General features: G+C 35.0%; 6 protein-coding genes across 7 annotated transcripts; 2 read left to right on the top strand and 4 right to left on the bottom strand.

Annotated features, from left to right (window-relative positions):
* The first annotated feature begins 306 nt into the window (after positions 1-306).
* LOC125207937 (WEB family protein At3g51220-like) lies at positions 307-1,869 on the top strand. The gene is made up of 2 exons (XM_089060666.1): positions 307-590; positions 1,253-1,869. The coding sequence occupies exons 1-2, from the start codon at positions 450-452 to the stop codon at positions 1,691-1,693; spliced, it is 582 nt and encodes a 193-aa protein (XP_088916792.1). The 5' UTR covers positions 307-449; the 3' UTR covers positions 1,694-1,869.
* A 663-nt stretch (positions 1,870-2,532) lies between these two features.
* Positions 2,533-4,667, bottom strand: LOC125207055 (acyl-acyl carrier protein thioesterase ATL3, chloroplastic-like). Of its 2 annotated transcripts, XM_089059986.1 has the most exons (5): positions 4,474-4,667; positions 4,036-4,136; positions 3,484-3,575; positions 3,227-3,322; positions 2,533-2,728 (listed from the first exon to the last, which is right to left on the bottom strand). In XM_089059986.1, exons 1-5 carry the CDS (start codon positions 4,656-4,658, stop codon positions 2,609-2,611), a joined length of 594 nt encoding a protein of 197 aa, XP_088916112.1. In that variant the 5' UTR covers positions 4,659-4,667; the 3' UTR covers positions 2,533-2,608. The 2 variants fall into 2 exon arrangements, with proteins under 2 accessions (XP_088916112.1, XP_088916113.1); XM_089059987.1 differs by lacking the exon at positions 3,227-3,322.
* A 2,870-nt stretch (positions 4,668-7,537) lies between these two features.
* Positions 7,538-9,832, bottom strand: LOC125203684 (large ribosomal subunit protein eL20z-like). Its single transcript, XM_048102091.2, has 4 exons — positions 9,467-9,832; positions 8,865-8,943; positions 8,210-8,324; positions 7,538-7,807 (listed from the first exon to the last, which is right to left on the bottom strand). Exons 1-4 carry the CDS (start codon positions 9,669-9,671, stop codon positions 7,754-7,756), a joined length of 453 nt encoding a protein of 150 aa, XP_047958048.1. The 5' UTR covers positions 9,672-9,832; the 3' UTR covers positions 7,538-7,753.
* A 2,345-nt stretch (positions 9,833-12,177) lies between these two features.
* Positions 12,178-13,302, bottom strand: LOC148924122 (F-box protein At2g23160-like). Its single transcript, XM_089061690.1, has one exon. The coding sequence runs from the start codon at positions 13,300-13,302 to the stop codon at positions 12,178-12,180; it is 1,125 nt and encodes a 374-aa protein (XP_088917816.1).
* Positions 13,303-15,940: 2,638 nt separating this feature from the next.
* Positions 15,941-17,098, bottom strand: LOC148924121 (F-box/kelch-repeat protein At3g23880-like). Its single transcript, XM_089061689.1, has one exon. The coding sequence runs from the start codon at positions 17,096-17,098 to the stop codon at positions 15,941-15,943; it is 1,158 nt and encodes a 385-aa protein (XP_088917815.1).
* Positions 17,099-18,057: 959 nt separating this feature from the next.
* Positions 18,058-23,405, top strand: LOC125204347 (translation initiation factor IF-2, chloroplastic-like). The gene is made up of 12 exons (XM_048102978.2): positions 18,058-19,690; positions 19,774-19,806; positions 20,036-20,149; positions 20,246-20,395; positions 20,482-20,580; positions 20,681-20,743; positions 20,949-21,104; positions 21,181-21,246; positions 21,512-21,748; positions 21,854-22,129; positions 22,580-22,768; positions 22,856-23,405. Exons 1-12 carry the CDS (start codon positions 18,311-18,313, stop codon positions 23,015-23,017), a joined length of 2,925 nt encoding a protein of 974 aa, XP_047958935.2. The 5' UTR covers positions 18,058-18,310; the 3' UTR covers positions 23,018-23,405.
* The last annotated feature ends 785 nt before the right edge of the window (positions 23,406-24,190 follow it).

Below are 24,190 nucleotides of genomic sequence, written 5' to 3'. Positions count from 1 at the left end.
TTCACTTAAACCAAACTTCACACCACATACAACCAAGTTGCACTACTTATGGTATTACTTCAATAAATACCCATACACAAGATTGTGACAATTATCTCATTAAAAAAAATTATAAGTAAGATGTATATAAAAGATTTAACTAACTAAGAAAGGCCAACCACCACCTCTCACATAAAATAAAACCCATCAGCATCAATTAACAAAAATGACTAGTGAAGTGGACGCCAAGAAACTAAACAAACTCCTCTATGATAATCATTCCTTCTTTATTTAACTTCCATTTAATCAAAACTCAATACTTATCTCTTCCACCATTCAGCTAACTTAGGTAAATTTATATTCTTGTTCCACCACACACACATATATATATATAAGTGCTCTTGAATTTAAACATAATCATCATCACATCCAAATAATAGATAATTTTTTCCGGTACACCGGAATTCGAGATGCAAGGAGGAGAAGGGGTGGTGGTGAGAGGCCGAGTCGAGATCGACACTCGACAGCCGTTTCGCTCCGTGAGAGAGGCCGTGATGTTGTTCGGAGAGAAAGTGCTCGCCGGAGAAGTTTACGGCAACAAACTCAAAGAGGTACTCATTTTTTGTTACTATATAAACTTAACTATTTCTTGTAATTTTTATTACACATGCATTTTACTTAGCAATATCAAATAGTAACCAAATTTACCAAAATGTTTATAGTAATAAAAAATCTGAAAATCATTCAAGTTAAAGGTAATTCTTATTTGCATGAATACAATCCACTTTTTTATGACAATTAAAATGATATAGTCTGTATAAAAAGGTGAAAGTTATATTTTTATTCTTTGGCTATTATATACAAGGCAAATTGCCAAAATTTTTTTGTGATTTTGGTCAAATTCTGGTCTGTCTCGCAACTTTAAAAATCAACTAGAAAAACCGTAACTATCCAATTGCGAAAAAATCAGCTCTCTATGTGTATTTGTTGATGTTTTTCAACTAGCGATGTTATTTTCTTTAAAAAAAAAGACATTAACTCATCGGCAGTGGCGTCCACATGATTTCCCGGCTTCATATCAGATACAATTTCATTTTTTTTTTTTGTCGTTGAATATAGTTTATGATGAATCCAAACATAATGTTTTTGTTAGGATAAACCAAAATTGGACTATATTTCATTATATTTATGGCAATTTGCCCCTTACTAAGCAAAGTGGCTATTTTTTCCACCAAGGCAATTAATACAAATTCATCAAATCATGCTAACTTAGATGCAAAACAAAGCAAAAAACCAGCCATCAAAGCTGGGAGCAGTGAAAGCAGAGCTAGAAGAAACCAAAGAAACCCTATCAAAGGCAAAAGAAGAAGGAAATCTCATGGCTCACTGCTTAAATTCACTAAGGCAAGAACTCGAACAGACGAAAAAGGAGCTTCGACACCTCAAAACAAGAGAAACCCTACACGAACGAGAGGTCGAAGAGGTCAAATTCATCGACAACACCAAAGACATCGTGGAGACAAAGCATGAAGGCAAGATTGAGCTGCAGAAGAAGAGATCGGTCAAGTTTGCTAGCCCACAGCTGCTGACGAAGGTGCTGGATGACGAAGAGTTGAAGAAGAAGACGAAGAAGAAGAAGAAGCCGTTGGTTCCGTTGATCGGAGGGTTGTTCTTGAAGAAGATCAAGAAGGGAGCTAAGGAGAGTGAATCTTGAATTTTTCTTTCTTTAGTTCAAAGATGTTTTGCATGAAAATGGAAGGATTTTACTTTTTTTTAGAGATTACTCGAAATGTTGGTTGTAAACAAAGATAAAATGAGATCTCTTGAGATCGAAATCCTTCTTTTTTCATGTTTTGTTACTATTAATTGAAAGTGGTTGTTTGAGGTTAAGTTTTAGGGCATTGTAGATTGACTTTGTTGATCATATATATTGATTATGAAACCATTTTCTTGGAATAAATTTCATTTGAAAATGTTGATGGGCACATATATGACATACTCCCTCCGTCCCCAATTAAGAGTCACACTTTTCCATTTTGGTCTGTCCCCAATTAAGAGTCGCACTTCATTTTTACCATAAATAGTAAGTAGGTCTCACATTCCACTAACTCAATTCACTCACATTTTATTATAAAACCAATATAAAAAAATGGGTCCCACATTCCACTAACTTTTTCAACCAACTTTTCTTTACATTTCTTAAAACCCGTGTCCGGTCAAAGCGTGACTCCTAATTGGGGACGGAGGGAGTATGTACAAAATATTATGGTATCTTTCAAACTTTTAATACTATTTGTCCAAGTAACTTTGATGTTGATTTTTCTTTTCTCATTATGTTTATATGGTTTTTAAAAACGTTCATGTGCCAGAGAATCCATATGCGGGACTTAATATTTTACTTTTGCACAATAGATTAGATATTTCTTATACTAGTTGTTTTTTTACAGGTCTTCAATAATGAAGAACAACACAAACTTACATCTAAAGTCCCAATAAATGAAGCCTTTAAGTTAACGATAAACCATTATTGATCTTCTTTACGAAAACAACACAAACAAACAATACCCATATAGCAAATAAATAACAATAAAAACACAATGTCCAAGTTTATTAAAACAAAATGCAACCATCAATTGTTGGTGTGAGTTTGGAGAAATTTATTGAATTGGGAAATCATAACAGGTGTGATACGAGCTGGACGTAGCTTCTCATCTAGTAGGACCAAAGTGGCTGCAGCCCATAGAACCGGCTGCATCGAAAAACGTTACGTTAAAACGAATTAACTGTCGTTAAAATCATAAACTTTGCACAAATTCTACATGTAACATGAACTTAATTAAAAATTGCCACGAAGTTCCAATTTTTTTTGAATTTTTCACACTTTCTAATTGAAACGTAATTGAAGCTGAGTTGGTGCTATGAAGTCCCAACAAGGACAAAACATTTGACAAAGGACACAATTATGTACATTAACTTTAACTTCTATCCTAATTTTGTACCAACTTTTATAAGTTGAATTAATGATAGCTGAAATCATGTACTTAATCTTTTTGTCTGATATCAACTTTAAAACCGTTTTAATTTTTGCTGATTTTTCCTACATATTCTAATTCCGACATTAGTCAAAAATTGAATTGGTGTTCTAAATTCTAACATGCACAAATCAAACGATACTATAACTTCATTCAAATTTTTATAAGTCAATGTAGAATCCAAATTAAAAGGAGACAATAATAAAATGACCAACCTTATAATCTGGTAGCCTAAGGATTTGGTCCTCAAAATAGAATCGAGTAGTAGAATAGTCATATAACCTCAATTTTAGCACATATTTGTCTTTTCTCTGTTCATAAAAACGAAAAGAATAAATAAATAAAAAATCAGAATATTTTGTTATGAGAAAACTGTAGAAATGTTTAAATTCGGTATTTTTATGTTAATTTTAAAATTACAAAACAAATTAGAATTTAACTAGAATTTAGTAAAATTAAAGGTTTCATATACCTTCAAAGGTGAGGGGTATTTGATTGTCACTTCAGATATTGCTAACTTTATATGTGCATCAAAACCGATCTTATCGAGGAGTTTGTATGTACCTGCTCAATTACAATACTTTAAATAATATTACTCTTTTTTCTTAAAATAATCAATTACATGAGAAACAAAATATGAGAAACAATATTTCATAAATTTATTTACCTTTTTTATATAAAGAAGAAATCAATATACATCAAAACTCAAACTTTCAACTATATTATTTTTAGAACAACATGGGTAAGGACTAAGTTACGCTTTAAATATATACTCGCTTCGTTCCACAGTAATAGAGACATTTCATTTTCTGCACTCGTTTTGAAAAATTAATAGTAAATAGTTAAAGTGGAGAGAGAATAATGTAGAGAAGAGTCTTATCTACAATATTTTCCCTCTTATTTTACTTTTTCTCCACTTTAACTGTTTACAATTATTATTTTAAAATGAGTGCGCAAAATGAAACGTCTCTATTATTGTGGAACGGAGGGGGTATATAAATACACTGAGGTTTTGCAGTCTTACCATATTCACAAAAATTGTTTAATGTAGCATGATTCACAACTCCAATCTGATCCAATTCATATTCTCGAACTTCTTGTTCCAGTTCAAAAAACCAACTCATCCTGTCAAATTCACCAACCAAACATAAAAAATGTATCAATTAATTGTGACAAATTGTATAATGCTAAAATATACTCCCTCTGTCCCATTATAAATGAAACGTTTTCCTTTTTAGTTTGTCCCATTAAAAATGAAACGTTTCCTAAAATGGAAACATCTTTATCTCTACTTTTTCATCTCTCTTACTTTACTCTCTCTTTATTTACTCACAAAACAACACTACATAAAAACTCGTGCCGATTCCCAAATGCTGCATATTTAATGGGACGGAGGGAGTATATAGTACTACTATATAGGCAAAAATATATTAAAAAAAAAAAAGGAATCCATGAATTTTACCCTTTCCCACCTCCAGTCAATTTGTTATTGACCGCAAGGCTTGCAGAGCTCTTCACCGGCGGCAGCGGCTGCCGCTGGCGGCTCCTGACGAGAGGCGGCAGCTGCTCTGCATGCCGCGCCGGAACGGCAGGGAAGCTAAGCGGCGGTGTTTGTGTGGAGACGTGAGTTAAAGATTTATTCAACATTGTTCAAAGTGGATAAATATTGCACCAGGTGAAGTAATATATACATATATTTATAGGAACACGTTAAACCGGAAATGCCCCCTTATATGCTAACAGAGACCAAATCCTAGCCGTTAGATCTAAGAAATTTGCACAAATAAATGTACTTGTATACTCTAAGTTAATGTACATGATGTCTTAAACGCAATTATATAATGCCAAAAAAATAATGTTTAAGTGTGTTTTCTAATTTGCAAGTATGATGTATTTTCTAGGGGGTGTTCGGTTTGCAAGATTGTATCCGGAATTAAATTTGTAGTGTGTTTGGTTAATGGGATTAAATCTCACAACTCAATCCTAGATGGACTATCAATTAGTCATAGCTAACCCCCTATGACTAAAATAATCTCATAACTCAATCCTAGATTATATATTAGTATTATTTTATCTAGGAACTCGAATACCACTTAGTTATATATGTATATTTATAATTTCCGGTCGGACCATTTCACCCTTCAATGACTTAATTATTCGCATGCATATAATGGACCATATTTAGTCTTAGTTTATGTTAACCATATCTTACATATAATGACCTACAGTATAATAATCTATATACTAGTAATTATTTTTATTTTGATATAGGTGAGACATAGATTTTATTTTAATAGGAGCTATACATTCTAAATTTCAAGTTTAGAATATCTATATACTAGTAATAATTTTTCTACGTTTTGTTGTGAAGTTATAATTAATGCACAACTAAAATTCGACGATGTATATTAATATAAAAATTTAATTAGTTTGGTGAGAAATTAAATCCCTACATGCTTTCATCTGTGTATGCCATTGTATGCTACCCAACTTTTTATAAAAATTGTGTTTCACCAACATGTGTGTTATATACTCTTATATAGTACTCCCTCCGTTCCATAGTAATGAAGGCGTTTTTTTTCGGCACGGAGATTAAGAAAAAATGTGTTGGGTGAGTTAAGTAAATGGAGAATAAAGTGGAAAATGAAAGAGGTGGAGAGATAAAGAGAAAATAAAGTAAGATAGAGTAAAGTAGGCAATGGCGGATTTAGGGGGGGCAGGAGGGGGCGGTCGCCCCCTCCGTGCGACTAATTTCTTCTTATCAGGACGTAAAATTACCATGTCCGCCCCCTCCGTTTGCCCCAACGTCGCCCCGAAATCGAAAAAAATTGTCATCTTCGCTTTAAACCAACCTACTAATATATATTTCGCCCCCTCCGTTTATTAATACTGGATCCGCCACTGAAAGTAGGTGTGAAAAAATGTGTTCTTTTACTAAAAAGAGAAATGACTCTATTATTATGGAACGTACCAAAATGATAAAATGACTCTATTACTATGGAACGGAGGGAGCAGTAGTACTCTTAAAAACCTATATACCCTAATTATGAAATGACCAACCCTATCTAATTTAATAAATTGTCATTTAAAAGTAACATATTAAATGTGAAGAAATGAAATACTATGAGGCCAACTGGATAAATGAATCCTAATCTATGATTATAATTTATACTAAGATTTAACTAATGCACTCGAGTGGGATATGAGACCCCAAGATTATAAGACTAAATGATGCATAGTTGGCCTAACCATCATGAAAGTAGCTTGTATTTAATTTATATGCTTAGGGGTTAGGGTGGGTGGAGTGAGACTACATTCAAAGATATAGTACAACATTTTGGATTTAATGAATGATGAATTTTAATGTTGAGCCCCATAAAATAAGTAGCAGCAAGTGCACTTTTGTGACCAATTTTTTATATACACTTTAATGACGAAATTAAATAATGAGATAGGTACTCCATAGTCTACAATGGACACTTCGTCTAATTTTCCAAACAGAATAGAGCAAGATAGAAATGTTATTGGTATTTATATGATCTCATATCGAAAATTAGAAAAATATGCAAACAATATATTATTACAAGATACTAGTATGTAATTTGGGATAGCAAATTCTAATTTTGTATATCAGCAATAAAATTTGTATAGAAATCACATAACTAGTACTCCATTTTATTATGATTTTGCAACCAATCTATTACTACTACATTATTATGCAAGATTTCACCATGTGTTGGATGATTGTGATGGACTTCTATTTGGGTTGTTTATTTAATTAACCCATGTGGAATTAATTGGGCTGAGCCCAATTACCTTACCTCTACCACCAGATGCTGCCATGTGTACTCCCACCCGAATCTTGGCTTAGAGCCGTTGGATTGTGGCTTGTGTTTGTTATGTGAGAGCCGACTCTTTGAGTCTTATTCATTCTCTAATCTCTCTCTTTCTCTACTCACTCGATTCAGTGTGTCTCTCTCTTCTCTCTTCTTCGCTGATGAGTCTCCGATTGTTTCTCTGTGATCTTTCACGGTTCCTGGAGTGATTGATCTTGTGTGAGTGCTGGAGAAGACAACTGATTCGGTTGCTGTGTGTTGGTGAAAATTAGGATTCGGGAGTGTGCGGTTCTGTGTGAGTTTGTGATCGGAGGTTGCAGATCTTGTGTGGTGGAGTTGGGTGGAGTTGATATCTGTGGTGAGAGGTTATTGACGGGTTGCTGAGCCATCATATTGATCTATTTTGAGTTCTTCTTAATCTTTGATTTACTTGTGCAACTGCTTTAGATCCGAGAGGATCTTGTTTGGTGTTACTAACAAGTGTGTTAAGTGTGCAAGCTGTGGATTGTTCAAGATACTAGTTAAGGTTTTATCTTGGTTGTAATAGCTAGATAACATTCCCTTGTAATATTGATATTAATCAGTCGCTTGATTGAGAGTTTGACCTAGCTCTCTTGTACAAAAATAAAGAGGTCTCGGTAATTAGTGAACCCGAACTGATCTGATCCCTACAACGTGAAACAATGAAAATACACTAACAGAAACTGTCATTTCACAAATATGGAATTACAAGATTTTGAGTTTTACATTACATTACAACACAGATTACATACATGCTTCATTACATAAATATAATCCATACAACATATATGTAAAAGTATAACAAATAAAACATTACTTGAGCTCAAATATACACACAGCAGGCTAGTTTCTTTCAGATGTTTTAGGTTCCCTGTGATTGTTTCATCAGTCGTCGATCCTAGTCAATCCAAAGACGACCGCAATAGCAGCCATCACAGCCTACAGAAAAGAGAGAAATCAGCACCCAAAACTCTTGCAGAGGTTCTAAACATGTCATTAAGGTATCAGGACTTGAAACCGTTGATAGCAACGAAGCTCGGAGAAACAACACAGAACTTTCTTAGTTACTAATAGATCACATGTTAGATATAAAAATTTCGTTGGAAAATCATGAGTTGTCATAAACTAGGGAGAGTCAGTATCTATATTTTGTCCTAGGCACCGATTAGCTATGCATGATTTAGCTCGATTTCTGGCTCCACGCGCTCCTTCCCTATCAAGTGTTCACTCTAGTTGATGGCAGATTGTATGATTATTAAAATTAAGATCAGATCGTGAACTTGTCGGGACAAGAAGCCTAACTTTGGAGTAGGTTGAGAAGCAAAAGATAAGAGTACTTACAGCAATCGTGCAAGCAACGTATCCTGGTTTCTCGCGAGGGTCAACTCTGGAACAAATTAGAAGCAATGCACCAACATACCATGGAATTCCGGCAATGAAGAATCCAATAATGAACCTTCGCAAAAACAGAGAAACTATTTTACCGATAATTCAAAACAGTAAGTAGTTACTACTTCGCAAGCAACTTCAAAAGAGGAAAATAAGTATAAGAAAGTCAAACGAGATTAAGCAAGAAAGTTTGAGCTACGTAACTTTATTCATCCATACGTAAAGTTGAAAATGAAACTCTTTACAGGAAAGAAATAACAAAGTTTTAAATTGAAAGAGAAAATTAAAAGTAGCACACTTCACTTAAAAAGAGATCTAAACTCTTTATCTAATCGAAATTCACACAGCCCTTTTCGCAAAGGAAAGAGGCAAGTGCCCGCCAAATATTCAAACAACTACTAAAGCATTCTGATATCTTCAAAAGATTTTTACTCTCAAGGTTCAACATCTAAGCAAGCAAAAGATCGTTCGAAGAAGATCTCAATCAAGATTCATCATCCCAATTAGCCAACAATGAATTTCTGACAGAAGGTAGCATTGCACCAAGCATGCTATAGTTTCAACAAGTGTTGCTGAATTTCGACAATAAGCAAAAGTTATCGCTTACAAGAACCAGCCGAGGCCAATTCCACAACAAGGAAGTCGCGGCTCCCTTACGGGTCTTCCAGTTGCAACAGCAGCATAACCTTCATTCACACACATCTCTTTTTATCAGAAAAATTAACTTTATCTATATACACCCCATCACAAATAAACCAAATTAGTGCAAAAAATCAAAGATACACTCTTCCTTACACTTGCCACAATCAAAACATCAGACCATATAAATTCAAAGCTATACTCTTCCTTACACATTAGTGTGCACAAAATCAAAGACATTCCTTAAACTTTCCACAATCAAAAAATTAGATCATAAATTCAAAAAGAAATATATTAGCACAATTTCACAACCAATACACAGATCTCAAAATCAAATCTTTAGGCTCTCTATACACCTAATCATACTTAATTCCAGTATTTGGGTATACAAAATCACCCAAATCTCACATTTTCTTACATCCAAATGTCAACAACCAAAACCCCCAACCAACAATTGAAAAAAAAAAAATCCCAAACTCCAACAAAAAGTCAAAAACTGATCTTGACAAATTACACATAAAGACTCCAAATTTCTTCAAGGGTCAGTGGAAAAATCAGATACGTATATACCTGGGACAGCTTGATAGCCGTGGGCGTAGTAGTGAGACTGCGGCGGCGGAGCTCCGGAAACGCCGGGCGGCGGGACGGGCTGGGGGAAGCCCATGGCCGGCGGCGGAGGGTGGTTTGCTACGCCCTGGAATGTGCCGTACGGAGGCGGCGGTGGATGGTCATGGACATGGTGGTGCTGATAGCTCTCCTTTTTCTCTTCACTCATGGTTGAATTTGATTGATCTTCTTAGCTCACTTTCGATTCGAGCCGATTCTGTTTGTGGGCTGCTGGAAAGATTGAATCTTTAGCAGAGAATTTCGGGATTGAGCTTTGGGAAGACGAAATCAAAGATAGTGAGATGAGACAATAATTGATGCAGCAGAGAAATTGATGGATATTTTTAAAAATGTCTTTTTCGTATATATTTTTAAATAATTTCCATATATCAACTTCAACTTATCATGTTATGAGCCGATAAATAAACAAGAGATTATATACTTATCTATATATAAAAAATGAACAATGTTTATAGAGAACAAAAATAAAATGTGAACGATTATTAAAGAACACAGAGATAGTAAGAAAATGATGACATCCATATTATAAATGAGTTAAATTTTAATTATAGCGTGAAAGTTCATATATGAGTAATAGCAGTGGCGGAGCCAGAAATTTTATCACGAGGGTCCAAAATTAAACTTCAAGAAAAAATAATAAATTAAATTATAAGGTTCAAAATGTAAAAGTTAAATGTAATCACGTCATAACATTTGTCTTCTATTCTTCATCTTCTGAAATCGGTGCATAATAGTTTTACTAGTAATTAACTTTAACAAACACATCATTTTCGATGTAATGAACTAAGCAATCATTCAATTGTTGGTCTCCCATGCTATTACGTAGAGAAGTCTTTATGATCTTCATTGCTGAAAATGCTCTTTCTATTGATGCAGTGGCAACAGGTAAGATCAATAACAACTTAACTAATAAATAAACCATTGAAAAATATTTGATATTTCTATACTAAGAATAGCAAAATATAAATTATACACAAAAAGGATAAAGTTTATATTATATATTTCACAACTAAAACAATAAAGAGTAACCAAAATATACAATCTGCTCAAATCTAAAAAGTTGCAATTACGAACAATAATTAATAAAAATAGTATAAAACTATTAACACATACACATCAAATAAAGAATTGGGGTTAAAGAATTCCAACGACAGAACCACCATAGCCAATGAATTACATAAGCTTATCTTCTTTCTCCTCCTTTGAATTTTATGTGTACCGATTTAGAGCTTGAAATATGATTATTTAGGCCTCAGTTTACATAATTATTGTCGCCGAACAAAGAAACAACATATATATAAAAATCAATTGAATTATATTTAGTTTTGAAATAATCCTAATTCTAGATAACCAGATTTCAGATTACAGACTTATAGAACGGCAAAAGGAGAATTCAGATTACACATAAAACGGCAAAAGGAGAAAGCTAAATTAAAAGGAAATGATTCATATAAATTTTTTTGAGAGGAAACAATTCATACAAATTTTGCTGAAACCTATATTTAATAATATATATATATATATATATTATAAATTATAATAAATGTGAGATTACTAAAATACCCCTAGCTTTTTTTAAGAATTGGTGGGGGACCATGGGCCCCCTACCCCACCCTCCCTCCGCCCCTGAGTAATAGAGGTGGTTCGCGATAGTGAGGTCATCTTCAACCATTAACATCTGACATAAATCTATATTTTTGAGCCATAGTTTTGCAAAATTCACCAAATCAAAACCCGTGGTGAAAGCTTTTAATTATCTTTTTAGGTCATGGAAGCACTTTTCTTAGTCTTTATGCATGAACATATAACATTTTTTTTTTGTAATAAGTGAGTAATAGGAAGGCAGCTTCATGGTTGTTATACAATTGGTGAGTAGTTTGCAAAATTTTAAATGGGAGTCAAGACTATTGGTTTCTTTAAACACTAAAACACATAAGGTTATACCTTGTCAAAAGAAAAGCAGCATATACATGGATAAAAGTTGTACACTCTTTTTAGCTAATTTTCTTCCTTGGCCTCTAATAGATTTAACATAAGTTTCTCCGGGGTTGACCTAATATTTGAAAAATGATCCCTCTCTCTCACATACTCTCACACACATCTCTACACATATAATTAATTATAAACAATTTGTGTAACAATTATAAGTCATATAATTTCTTGAAAGTTAGGTCATACAACGTCTTATTTATAGACTATTTTTTTACCTCTGAGAAAGAACCGACAAAGAAAATTCTACCCTGACTCAATTGAATAATTAAATATATTGTCATAACAAAATTACCTTAAGCTTAAATACTACTTTCTCCGTTTGACTCTGTGAAGAAAAGTAAAGTAAGAGACGTGAGTGGAATGTGTGACTCATTTTTAGTATTAGTTTTATATTAGACTGTGAGTGTAAATAGTTAGTAGAACATGGTGTCCACATGCTAAAACTAGAATAAAGTAAATGGTTCTATAAGTCGCGGACAACACAAAATGGCAAAATGACTTTTTAAATGATGGACGGATGAAGTAAATAATAGGAAAACATAAAAAGGTCAAGCTCGATGGGGAACATAATCCTTGTATCGCTTGGGGCGCCGCCGGTTGCGCTGCGGTCGTCCGGCAGGGGCTGGCGGCTCTACCTCGTCCGCAATCTGCCCAACTTGTGCTCATGGTTGCATACTCGTTTGAAACGAGATCACATTCTCGCCTCCGAAATTCTTGAGTGAGAAAAGGCTAGGAGTAAAAGTGGTGGCATCCGTATAGTCAAAAATACCGACTCGTTGAGTAGTTTTCGTCTTGTTGGAGTAGTAGACGAGGCATACGTCATCCAGAAACATCAAAACATCACCATTTTTATAAAGTTTGATTGGAGCAACAATCATATGTTCTTGTTCACACTCATGATCACAATCAATCTTAATCTGGTGCCTGGTCCAAGATTCCTCGACGTGGTATTCCTTCATCGACCAGATGACCAAATGTTCGCTTGTGCCTAGAGTGTAATACAAACAAAGGCAGCCCCCCAAAACACCAAATCTCACGTACCAAGGACCTTTATCTTCAGCATGTCCATGCGCATCGAAAACAGAGAAAATGCTAAAAGATTCTGTTTCAACATCAAAAGCACAAATCCTAAAGGTTTTATCATCTTCATCAATATTATATGCTGCCCAATGGGGGTTTCCATCACATATAGTGTAATGACCTTGGTAATGGAATCGACAACCAGAAGTCGCGCCAGCTTCAATGCGCCTCCATGTTCCTGTTCCGAGGGTGTATACATGATGATACTCAGCACCCGGATTGACACAAACGACCTTATATTGCCCAATTTTGCTCACTCCGAATCCAAAATAAAACCTATCGCCCATTGGGGATAGGTCAGGGCAGCCGAGATAGATATATTCACGAGTTAGAGGATTGCATATGTAATTATGATCACACTCGCTTTCTGAGTATAGAAGAAGCAAACCATTAGTTTGCTGAGCCCTATTTTGCCACCATGCAAAGTAAGGGATTTGAATATCTGTGAGGCAATGGAAGTGAAGAGCATCCGCTTCGTCTTCGTCTTCAAGTTCCCAAATGGTGCACCGAGTTGAGTTCTCCTTTCGAAATATGGTGAATGGGGTTTTGATTTTGGATTTGACGAAATCGAAATAGTCCGACTCTATGAGATCAAGCCATGATTTGCAGACGCATTTGCTGATAGAAATGCTTCGGATGGGGAGCCGTGAGAGGATGTTGATGCTGATTTCAGATGACAGATTTGTGAAGAAATCTTGCCTCCCCATTAATGTTACAAATTGTTGGATGAAAAACAAGAAATCCACAAATTCTTATGATCGAATTTTTTTAACCTAGTTAACACTATTAAATAGCAAGAGATCATTTTTATAGTTAACTTAATTAAATAGTGGGCTTTAAAAACTAGCCCAATTTATTTAATTTAATTACCTTAGTCTGATTTTATTTGGCTGTTGAAAAATGGAGAGTTAGGGTAATAAAAGGTGATATTGTTTGTAAAATTACATGAAATAAATAAGTAGAATTAATTTTTTTATTTAATATCATTTCGAGTGTATTAGCAGTATTGATATGCGGATCATAAAATATTGTTAAAGCAATATAAAAAGCTTAAGGAAATCATCAATACAAATAAATATAAAATGACTATTTATACAGTTAAAACGTAACTAATGGGAGATCTATTAGGAATAAATGAAAATTATAAAATATATTATAAACAAATCATACAAGAAAGAGAATAATATCTGTTATTCTTATAATACTGTAATTAACTTCCATAATTAATTGAGAATTAACTCCATAAATATGTCCCAATGATTATTCAAATCCTACTATAATTATAATTCAATATATTTTGAATTTTTAGATACAAATCTTACTATAATTAGCTTCTAGAATTGATTGGGAAATAGCCCCATAAATATATCAAAAGGAATTTTCAAATCATACTACAATTAAAAATTGATAATCAATTAAGTTTAAAGATAGATTAAACGTAAGATTTGTATCACATGTTCGTAGAGTCTATATTTTATTTTAAATCGAAAAATGACACTAATATCTATATGTCATAATATCCTTATTTTGATTATTTAAATTATATTTTATATTTCAACTAATGTATACTTAAAATATTTAGAATAGATACAATCAATCCCTAAAATTCTGAAAATAAGATAGATTTTAAATATAATTTATAATGATCGATTCCTATAATTATGAAATTCATAACAATAAAAGATTTTAATATTATAAAAGAGCAAAATGTGGGGCTGTATAACGCCATAATGATAAAGTAACGGTATAAAAAATTAACCATACCGCCAAAATAGTGAGATGAGACAATAATGATGGATGTTATTATCATGTCTTTTTCGTATATTTTTTTAATGGTTAAATAATTTCACAGGGTTGAAGAGGTGGATATCATCTTCAACTTAGCCAAAATATAATCAATTTTCATTAAAGTAATCTTTTATCCTCATTCCATATCGTAAGAACTGATATGTACTAGACTACTAGGGGCCGATTGAAAATAGTTTATTCTTTTAAATACAGAAACACAATATAAAAATTTTAAAAGGCCATTGCATCATCTTTCAAAATTCTACCTTCATTCCTCTGAATAATGTAGAAAAATACATTAGTTAACATTGAGAAGACATTAACCTGAAAACTCAACATGTTGTGAGCCGATAAATACACAAGAGAATATATACTTATCTTTATATAAAAAAATGAACATAATGTTTATAGAGAAACAAAAAAAATTGTGAATAATTATAGAGATGTAACCATATAACCTTGTAGATTGGAGAAACAACATGTCTTAGGAAATACTAGTTGTAACACGCCTTTTTTTACCTGCCTTCTTCATTACGAATTGAATGAAATAGTTGTTAACCTTGCCTCGTGCCTAATTGATTATTAATAATTGATTATAGACATTTAAAGTATGACCAAGGGTCAATCAAAGGAAATGAAACTCTTATGTTATTTTACACACTATTATGTATTTTAAAATCAGAACTAATATGTTATACTAGAAAATATTTCATCTTTGGACTTATTCTTCTCGAGACCAAAAGCCCATACCAACTCGGCCGCAAGGCCCAAACCACCGCATGGGTAGTACTCTAGTAACATAGACATTTCATTTTGCGCACTCATTTTGAAAAAATAATTATAAATAGTTAAAGTGGAGAAACAATAACGTAAAAGAGAAAGTATTGTAGATAAGACTCTTCTCTGCATTATTTTCTCTCTTACTGTACTCTCTCTCCACTTTAACTATTTAATATCATTTTTTTTAAATGAGTGCTGAAAATGAAATGTCTCTGGAACGGAGGGAGTATATAATAGAACGGAGGGGTATATGAGGTAATAGAACGGAGGGAGTATATAAATAACCTCAGTATACAAGACATAGTTTTGCAAAGTAAATATATTGTGGTGACAGAAGAAGCAAAATTCACCAAATCAAACCTGTGGTGAAAGCTTTTAATAATCTTTTTAAGTCATAGAAGCACTTTTCTTTATCTTGATGAACATATACAATTTTTTTATCGTTATACAATTGGTGAGTGGTTAGTAGGTCTATTATCAACTTTAGTTTGCAAAAGTTTTAATGGGACTCAAAACTATTGGTTTCTTTAAACACTAAATCACAAAAGGTTGTACCTTGTCAAAAGCCAAGCAGCAAATATATGGAGAAAAAGTTGGCATACTCTTTTTAGCAAATTTTGTTCCTTGGCCTCTATGATTAACATATCTCAATTAATAGTAAAACATAAAAAGGTCAAGCTCAACGGGGAACATAATCCTCGTATCGCTTGGGGCGCCGTGGTTTCTGCTGCGGTCATCAGACAGGGGCTGGCGGCTCTACCTCGTCCGCAATCTGCCTCAACTTGTGCTCATGGTTGCATGCATACTCATTTGAAACGAGATCACATTCTCGCCTCCAAAATTCTTGAGTGAGAAAAGGCTAGGAGTAAAAAAGGTGGCATCGGAATTGTCAAACATACCAACTCGTTGAGTAGTTCTCGTCTTGTTGGAGTAGTAGACGAGGCATACGTCGTCCAGGAACATCAAAACATCACCATTTTTGTAAACTTTGATTGGAGCAACAGTCATATATGTGAATACAAACTCATAATCACAATCAATCCTAATCTGGTGCTTGGTCCAAGATTCCTCGACTTGGTATTCCTTCATCAACCAGGTGACGAAATATTCACTTGTGCCTAGAGCGTAAGACAAACAAAGGCAGCCCCCGAAAATATTTAATTTCATGTGTATAGCACCTTCATGTCCAGCATGTCCATGTGCATCGGGGGCAGAGAAGATGCTAAAAGATTCTGTTTCAACATCAAAAGCACAAATCCTTAAGGTTTTATCATCTTCATCAATATTATATACCGCCCAATGGGGGTTTCCATGACATACAGTGTAACGATCTCGGTCAATGTCATCGAATCGACAACCAGAAGTCACGCCAGCTTCAATACACCTCCATGTTCCTGTACCGAGGGCGTATACATGATGATACTCAGCACCCGAATTGACACAGACGACCTTATATTGCCCAATTTTGCTCACACCGAATCCAAAATACAACCCATCGCCCATTGGGGATACATCAGGGCGGCCGAGATCGATATATTCACGAGTTAGAGGATTGCATATGTAGTTATGTCGGTCCATCTCTGTGTATAGAAGAAGCAAACCATTAGTTTGATGAACCCAAGATGGCCACCAATGCCATACATTGTAAGGGATTTGAATATCTGTAAGGGGATGGAAGTGAAGAGCATCCGCTTCATCTTCGTCTTCAAATTCCCAAATGGTGCACCGAGTGAAGTTCATCTTCTTCTCAGTTCGAACTATGGTGAATGGGGTTTTGATTTTGGATTTGGCAAAATCGAAATAGTCCGACTCTATGAGATCGAGCCATGCTTTGCAGACGCATTTGCTGATTGAAATGCTTCGGATGGGGAGCCGTGAGAGGATGTTGATGCTGATTTCTGATGGTAGATTTGTGAAGAAATCTTGCATCCCCATTAATGTTATAAATGTATGGATGAAAAACAAGAAATCCACAAATTCTTATGATCGAATTTTTTAACCTAGTTAACACTATTAAATAGCAAGAGATCTATTTATAGTTAAACTTAATCAAATAGTGGGCTTTAAAAACTAGCCCAATTTATTTAATTTAATATATTATAAACATATCATATAAGAAAGACAATAATATCTTTTATTCTTATAATATTATAATTAACTTCCATAATTAATTGAGAATTAACTCCATGACCATAAATACGTCTCAATGATTAAACAAATCCTACTATAATTATATTTATATTTTACGATATGTACCTTAATTTTACGATATATACCGAATTACTATTGCAATCTTTCGGTAAGGTATCATACCATATCGAAAATCACAGTTTACCGAAAATTCGCTATTTTTTCAATACGATAAACCCAATATTTTGGTATTTCGGTATTTTTCCCCAGTCCTACTATTAGTCATTGAAATTTGAAAGTTATAAATATGGGTCTTTTATTGTAGTTTGTAAAATTGGGGTGTAACTAAATGCTAACCCACCCTTTAATTGCTAATTACAACTAATCTAAGACTATAGAAGTTAAGAGATCTAATGGTCTATAAATTGTCATGTGTAATTTCGTTTTTTATATTTTAATATTGAAGAAATAAGAATAACTACCAAATTTAGGATTGAGGAACATTGTGTCAAATGTCTCATTTTTTCTTTTTCGTCCGTCCACTAATAAATATCTCATTTCACTTTAACTATATTTGGTAAGTGGACCTTATATTTCAATAAATTATTCAACTCACATATTACACTATATTAATTTAATGATCTTGTGGCTAAATTTAATAATTCAATGCCCATCATCTCATGAGTGAGTTAACACATCCCTTGTAAAACTATACTTAAATTAAACTAAAATATAATTAGTTGATTACTTAATTAAGAGTATATCCAAAACCATTGCCACTGAAACAGTTATCCCCAAATTTGTCTCAGAATTTTAGCCAATTTTTCTATCAAATCGTTGCTAGAAATTGAGGAGCTAAATCAATAGGGATTCACAACGGGTATGTAGTATTCGATTTTCATACAATCTGGGGTGTGTTATCAGTAGCTCAAATTATGAATTGCTAAGAAAAGTGGAATAATGGAATGCCCGATTGCTGAATTTCGGTTTCGATGCTTAAAAATATAAACTTGAGCAATGAATTCTTTACCTTCTTCGCTGAATTTGGGCTCAAATGTGAATACGGCGGTTTCATTTTGCAATTTCGATAGCTGTGTGTGTTCGATTAGGAGGGTTCCTTTTCGTAGAAATGGGGGTAGTTTCGCAACAAGCAATTACATTGCGGAGCAGAGGAGTTCGGTGTCTACTGATTCTACATGTAGAGGTAGTAAAGACAATGGTGCTGGTTCATTTCTTGTAGGAGCTCCCAAGCCAGTTTTGAAATCAGGGTCCAATGTTGATCCCCTTTTGAGTATGGCCTGGGATGAGAATAGACGTGGGGGGGATTCGGACGGTGAGGCGATTGTTGATAAGGAGAAGGAGATGAGTAGAGCGGTTGAGTCGCTAGGCGAGGTGTTGGAGAAGGTGGAGAAGCTGGAAACTGGCAAGAAGGTTAGTTTATGTGGTGAGAGAGCTCTGGGAGATGACATAGCTGAGAAGAAGAAGGTGATGCCGATTAAATCAGGGAGTCGGAAGTCTAAGACGATGAAGAGTGTTTGGAGGAAGGGTGACCTTGTGGCTTCTGTGGAAAAAGTTAGGCAGGTTCCTCGGGTGGATGGAGGAGGTTTGAATGGCTCGAGAACTGTTGCTCGGGTTAGACCCTCTCAGCCGCCTCAGAAAGTAGAACCCAAGTTAGAGGCAAGGCCGTCTGTTGCTGCTCCTCCAGTCAGAAGACCTGTAATCTTGAAAAAGTCACCTGTTGGCGGTCGAAGTGATTTTATACCTGAATCTAAACAGCGGAAGCCGTTACTCATTGACAAATTTGCTGCTAAGAAGCCTGTGGTTGATCCTCTGATTGCTCACGCGGTCTTAGCCCCTCCAAAGGCGGGGAGGAACCCGGCGGCTTCCAAGTTTAAGGATGATTATAGAAAGAAGGGAGGACCTCGTAGAAGTGTGGGTTCTGGAAAAGATGATATTCGTGATGAGGATACGTCTGAACTTAATGTTTCCATTCCTGGTGCTGCTGCTGCTCGTAAAGGTAGAAAATGGAGTAAAGCAAGTCGGAGGGCTGCTAGGCTCCAGGCAGCCAGAGATGCTGCGCCCGTTCGGGTGGAAATAATGGAAGTTGGTGAAGACGGAATGTTGGTTGAAGAGCTGGCGGAGAACTTGGCCATCAGTGAAGGGGAAATTCTTGGGTATTTTTATGCGAAGGGAATAAGGCCTGATGGCGTGCAAAAGTTGAGCAAAGATATGGTGAAGATGGTATGTAACGAGTATAAGGTGGAAGTCATTCATGCTGTCCCTGTCAGGGTGGAGGAAATGGCAAAAAAGAAGGAAATTCTTGACGAAGATGATTTAGATAAACTAGAAAATAGACCTCCTGTAGTGACTATAATGGGGCATGTTGATCATGGCAAGGTGAAGTAATTTGTTGATTGTTAGTTTGATAAACTGTGTGATTCCTTGCTAGCTCCAACTGACGTATTTGTTTCCTTGCACAGACGACACTTTTGGATTATACAAGGAAAAGTAAGGTATGAATTCTATTAATCTACATAAGCTTCAATTACTTGAAATGCTTTTGGGTAAAATCCTTTTTCATTGGGATATCTCTCCCACTGTTCTCGCAGGCTACCAATTAGTTAACCATAGTGATTTTAATACATTGCTGCGTATAGACCATTGGGCCACATTAGTTACTAACTTAGATCTCATTCATAACATGTAGCTCAAAGGAATTTACCTATACTTGTGTTTATTTAGGTTGCAGCAGCTGAAGCTGGTGGGATTACACAAGGAATTGGAGCTTATAAGGTTCAAGTTCCAATTGATGGGAAGACTCAAACATGTGTGTTTCTCGATACTCCTGGACATGAGGTAAAGCTCTTTAGATTATTACTCCTTTACAATACTTTAACAAGAGTATCATTGTTCATTGTGAAAGCTGCATCTTGATTGTTGAACATCTTCCAGGCATTTGGAGCAATGAGGGCACGTGGAGCCAGAGTGACAGACATTGCTGTCATTGTGGTTGCAGCTGATGATGGGCTCCAACCTCAAACACATGAGGCAATTGCTCATGCCAAGGCAGCTGGGGTGCCAATTGTTGTAGCTATAAACAAGGTATCTTGAAATTTTGTAGTATTTTTCAATTCTGATGTTACCTTTTGTTTCAATGGAGCTCTAATTTCTTTGTCTACTCAATGTAGATAGATAAGGATGGAGCTAATCCAGACCGAGTTGTGCAAGATCTTTCTTCAGTCGGCCTGATGCCTGAAGAATGGGGTGGTGATATACCAATGGTTAAGGTGACAAAACTTTTAACTTGATTTTGCAGTTTTAAGAGAAAAGTAGTATTTGATTTATACTTTTATGGTGCTAGAGTTCTCATGGAGTGTTCTGTAACAGATAAGTGCTCTAAAAGGGGAGAATGTCGATGAATTGCTTGAAACAATCATGCTTGTTGCTGAGGTAACTTCCAATTATACAAATTATTAGTAATTTAGTATGACTATATACACGGTTGGCATAATTTCACTTGTTCACTTTTAAGGGCTAATGGTATGAGGTTCAACTCGGTGAAAATATTGTCAATTTTGTTTGTAGTTGTTTATGCTTTGTTAATTTGTTATGTCTAAGTTAATCCTCAGTTTCTGCATCAATTTTGTATTTCAAGTTGCAAGAATTGAAGGCAAATCCACGTAGAAATGCTAAAGGAACAGCCATTGAAGCTGGTCTTGATAAATCCAAAGGGCCTGTAGCTACTGTCATTGTGCAAAATGGAACACTCAGAAAAGGGGACATAGTAGTTTGTGGTGAAGCATTCGGAAAGGTTTGTTTATGAAAGATCTTGTGTGCTTTCTTCATTTATCACTTATTCTGAAAGATTCCTTCTTTGTGAATGTCAGGTGCGGGCTCTATTTGATGATAGCGGAAAGCAAGTTGATGAAGCAGGACCCTCTATTCCTGTACAGGTAAATTAATGGTTATATATGTTAGTATTTAGCTATTTTCACAACCCCATTTTGTAAGATGTAATAATCTATTATACATGCGATGTTCTTGCTAGTTATATTAGGAAATCATATGTAGTTGATTGCACTAGAATAAAAAAAAAAAAAAACAAATTTAGTGGACTCACAAACTCTTTGCTCAAATTTTAGTTTCACAAACTCTCCTTTTTCTTTCTCCACCTATATGGAGTATAACTTACTATGATGCTCCACAACACTTTCGCAGGTAATAGGGTTGAATAATGTTCCTTCAGCTGGTGATGAGTTTGAGGTTGTTGGTTCCCTTGCCGTTGCTCGAGAAAAGGCAGAGTCACGAGCAGAGTGTTTGAGAAATGAACGTATAACAGAAAAAGCAGGGGATGGAAAAGTTACACTTTCTTCTTTTGCTTCTGCTGTTTCAGCAGGAAAAAGTGCTGGATTAGATTTGCACCAACTCAATATCATCCTGAAGGTTGATGTTCAGGTATGCGTATGCTTTAAGACCTTGGGTACGTAGTAAAAGATATGGATTTGTCAGGTGATGTGGTCAGCTTCATCTGGTATTAAAGCAATCTTAAATGATGACTAGGGATCCATAGAGGCTGTCAGACAAGCCCTGCAGGTGCTTCCTCAAGACAACATTACTCTCAAGTTCCTACTGCAAGCAACTGGGGATGTGAGTACGAGTGATGTTGACCTTGCTGTGGCTAGCAAAGCTATTATATTTGGATTCAATGTCAAAGCACCTGGCTCAGTGAAGAAGTATGCGGATAACAAAAACGTTGAAGTTCGGCTTTACAAAGTTATCTATGAACTCATTGATGATGTGCGGAAAGCGATGGAGGGACTCTTGGACTCTGTTGAGGTAAATCATTTTCATTTAACGTTATCGTGGCTGTTAGTGATTCTATTGTCATTAAGACTGAAAAACTCAACATTTTAATGCATCTGCTTAAATGGGGTTCCAAGTGCTTATAGCAGGGATCTTGTGAGATTTGATCTTTCTTTAAGTAGCCTTTTGTTAGACAATTCCTACTGTTTACAAACCTACACGGTTGAACTGGAATTTAATTGTGGGAAAAATTATCAGCTTAGCATCTTGATATGACTGAGATCTTCAGTTCTTTCCTCCCCCTTCGATTGTTTTTTAATAAAGACATAAGCTCGACTGGATGGCACACAAAAAGAAGCAGCCTAGTTGAGTAGACAGGCCGAGGTTGAAGAAGATTCGGCTGAAAGTCTGCATTAATAATGTTGTTACGACTCACGTTATCAATGATTAAGAAATTAAAGTTTTTTGTGTTTTTTCTGGCAGGAACAACTGCCTATAGGTTCTGCAGAAGTAAGAGCTGTATTTAGCAGTGGCAGCGGCCGTGTTGCTGGATGCATGGTGACCGAGGGAAAAGTCGTGAAAGATTGTGGAATACGCGTGCTGAGGAAAGGAAAAGAAGTTCACGTTGGCGTTCTTGGTTCCTTGAAACGGGTCAAGGAGATGGTGAAAGAGGTCATTTTCATAATCCTTTTAGGCACAAATTCGGCTCTAGACTTTTGAGTGCGCTTCTCACGGGCATTCCCTCTGTAAATTTCACAGGTGAATGCTGGGCTCGAATGTGGAGTCGGAACAGAGGACTTCAAGGATTGGGAGGTTGGGGACACGGTAGAGGCCTTCAATACAGTGCAAAAGAGAAGAACACTCGAAGAGGCATCCGCCTCAATGTCAGCTGCGTTAGAAGATGTCAGGATACAGCTTTAGTGAAGACATCACAATACAAAAATTTTGAAGCTTAGTATGCATTCCCCTCACAATGGCTCGAGGAATTTGACTCGTGCGTGTAAACCAGTCTAAATGTGCCTGCATATCATGAGTCCATGACGGCCTGCTCAATACAAATGCATTATCGCCTTATTGCCTCAATGCCGTTGTGACTGTAAATAATTAGGTACGTTGCGATCGATCTTTTCTTTATTGTTCGGTTTTGTTAGAGGGATAGGTTTTACGTTGAGAAAATTATAGAAATTACATGTTATAGATGCACTAGGAAAAAGTTAAGAAAATGAGCTAATCTGTTTTATTGTAACATGAAACAATATTTCCCCAGTGGTTCTTGTTCTAATTTAATTTTTAGCAACTCTTTAAGGTCTTTTGGATGTGAATGGGGTTTATTTACATTTTCATCTTCATTCAAGGAGACATACAATGTGCTTTACTATTTTTTCCAAAAAGAACAAATTACTAATTTACCCCATGATCGTGATGACTCGAAATTGATCTATTAATTGTAAGAGACACGTTTTATCGACTAAATTGTCGTTGTCATGTCTCATGATTTGAACCTTACTCTTCAATAAAAGGTGTAACATCTTACTAACTAAATTGTCTATCATTGTCTTAATGCCTTATCAAAATTTGGCATCCAATGTGCCTATCTTTGTTATACTACCAAACAAGTAAAATATCAAATTAAAGTGAAGTATACTTAAATTAAACCTTGTATACATTTGAGTAGCATTTTTTCATAATTTAAAAGCTTGTCATAGCACACATTGCCATGGATGTATCAAAATCCAATCCCTTGGATATGTTAAGGTTATTTAATTATATAAATAATGTTGTTTTTCTTTGTCATATTAGTTTCATTTTAACCATTTTTCTATCAATTTATTTAGAAAAATAGAAAAATTATAATTTTATGTTACAGTTTCAAAAAATTATGAGATTGGTCAGAAATTAATAAAAAGTTATACTCCCTATTTATTTTAACGTGACAACAACTTAAAACAAAAACATATAAACCCAAAATACAGTTTATGTTATTCACAATTAAAAACATGAATTCATTTCAATATCCGCGATAAAAAAATTCTCAAGTTCGAATTCACCGTGACACCACATTTAAATCAAATGATAAAATAACCAAAAAAATTA

Source organism: Salvia hispanica, chromosome 6 (assembly GCF_029641045.1).
Source record: "Salvia hispanica isolate PSC_SH4W2 chromosome 6, Shi_PSC_v1, whole genome shotgun sequence".
In the NCBI taxonomy this organism is placed as follows: domain Eukaryota; kingdom Viridiplantae; phylum Streptophyta; class Magnoliopsida; order Lamiales; family Lamiaceae; genus Salvia; species Salvia hispanica.
This window is presented reverse-complemented; position numbering and strand designations above follow the sequence as displayed.

What these genes read in the sequence shown, in the direction of transcription:
- LOC125207937 (XM_089060666.1), top strand. Translation starts at nt 450, where the DNA reads ATGCAAGGAGGAGAAGGGGTGGTGGTGAGAGGCCGAGTCGAGATCGAC. An exon ending in ACGGCAACAAACTCAAAGAG is followed by an intron (nt 591 to 1,252) that starts GTACTCATTTTT and finishes ATGCTAACTTAG; the next exon opens with ATGCAAAACAAAGCAAAAAA.
- LOC148924122 (XM_089061690.1), bottom strand. Translation starts at nt 13,302, where the DNA reads ATGGGGAGGCAAGATTTCTTCACAAATCTGTCATCTGAAATCAGCATC.
- LOC125207055 (XM_089059986.1), bottom strand. Translation starts at nt 4,658, where the DNA reads ATGTTGAATAAATCTTTAACTCACGTCTCCACACAAACACCGCCGCTT. An exon ending in AATACCCCTCACCTTTGAAG is followed by an intron (nt 3,323 to 3,483) that starts GTATATGAAACC and finishes TTTTATGAACAG; the next exon opens with AGAAAAGACAAATATGTGCT. An exon ending in TTAGGCTACCAGATTATAAG is followed by an intron (nt 2,729 to 3,226) that starts GTTGGTCATTTT and finishes TTTTCGATGCAG; the next exon opens with CCGGTTCTATGGGCTGCAGC.
- LOC148924121 (XM_089061689.1), bottom strand. Translation starts at nt 17,098, where the DNA reads ATGGGGATGCAAGATTTCTTCACAAATCTACCATCAGAAATCAGCATC.
- LOC125204347 (XM_048102978.2), top strand. Translation starts at nt 18,311, where the DNA reads ATGAATTCTTTACCTTCTTCGCTGAATTTGGGCTCAAATGTGAATACG. An exon ending in TTGTTGTAGCTATAAACAAG is followed by an intron (nt 20,396 to 20,481) that starts GTATCTTGAAAT and finishes TACTCAATGTAG; the next exon opens with ATAGATAAGGATGGAGCTAA. An exon ending in GACCCTCTATTCCTGTACAG is followed by an intron (nt 21,247 to 21,511) that starts GTAAATTAATGG and finishes ACACTTTCGCAG; the next exon opens with GTAATAGGGTTGAATAATGT.
- LOC125203684 (XM_048102091.2), bottom strand. Translation starts at nt 9,671, where the DNA reads ATGAGTGAAGAGAAAAAGGAGAGCTATCAGCACCACCATGTCCATGAC. An exon ending in CGGCTATCAAGCTGTCCCAG is followed by an intron (nt 8,944 to 9,466) that starts GTATATACGTAT and finishes GTGTGAATGAAG; the next exon opens with GTTATGCTGCTGTTGCAACT. An exon ending in ACGTTGCTTGCACGATTGCT is followed by an intron (nt 7,808 to 8,209) that starts GTAAGTACTCTT and finishes TCTTTTCTGTAG; the next exon opens with GCTGTGATGGCTGCTATTGC.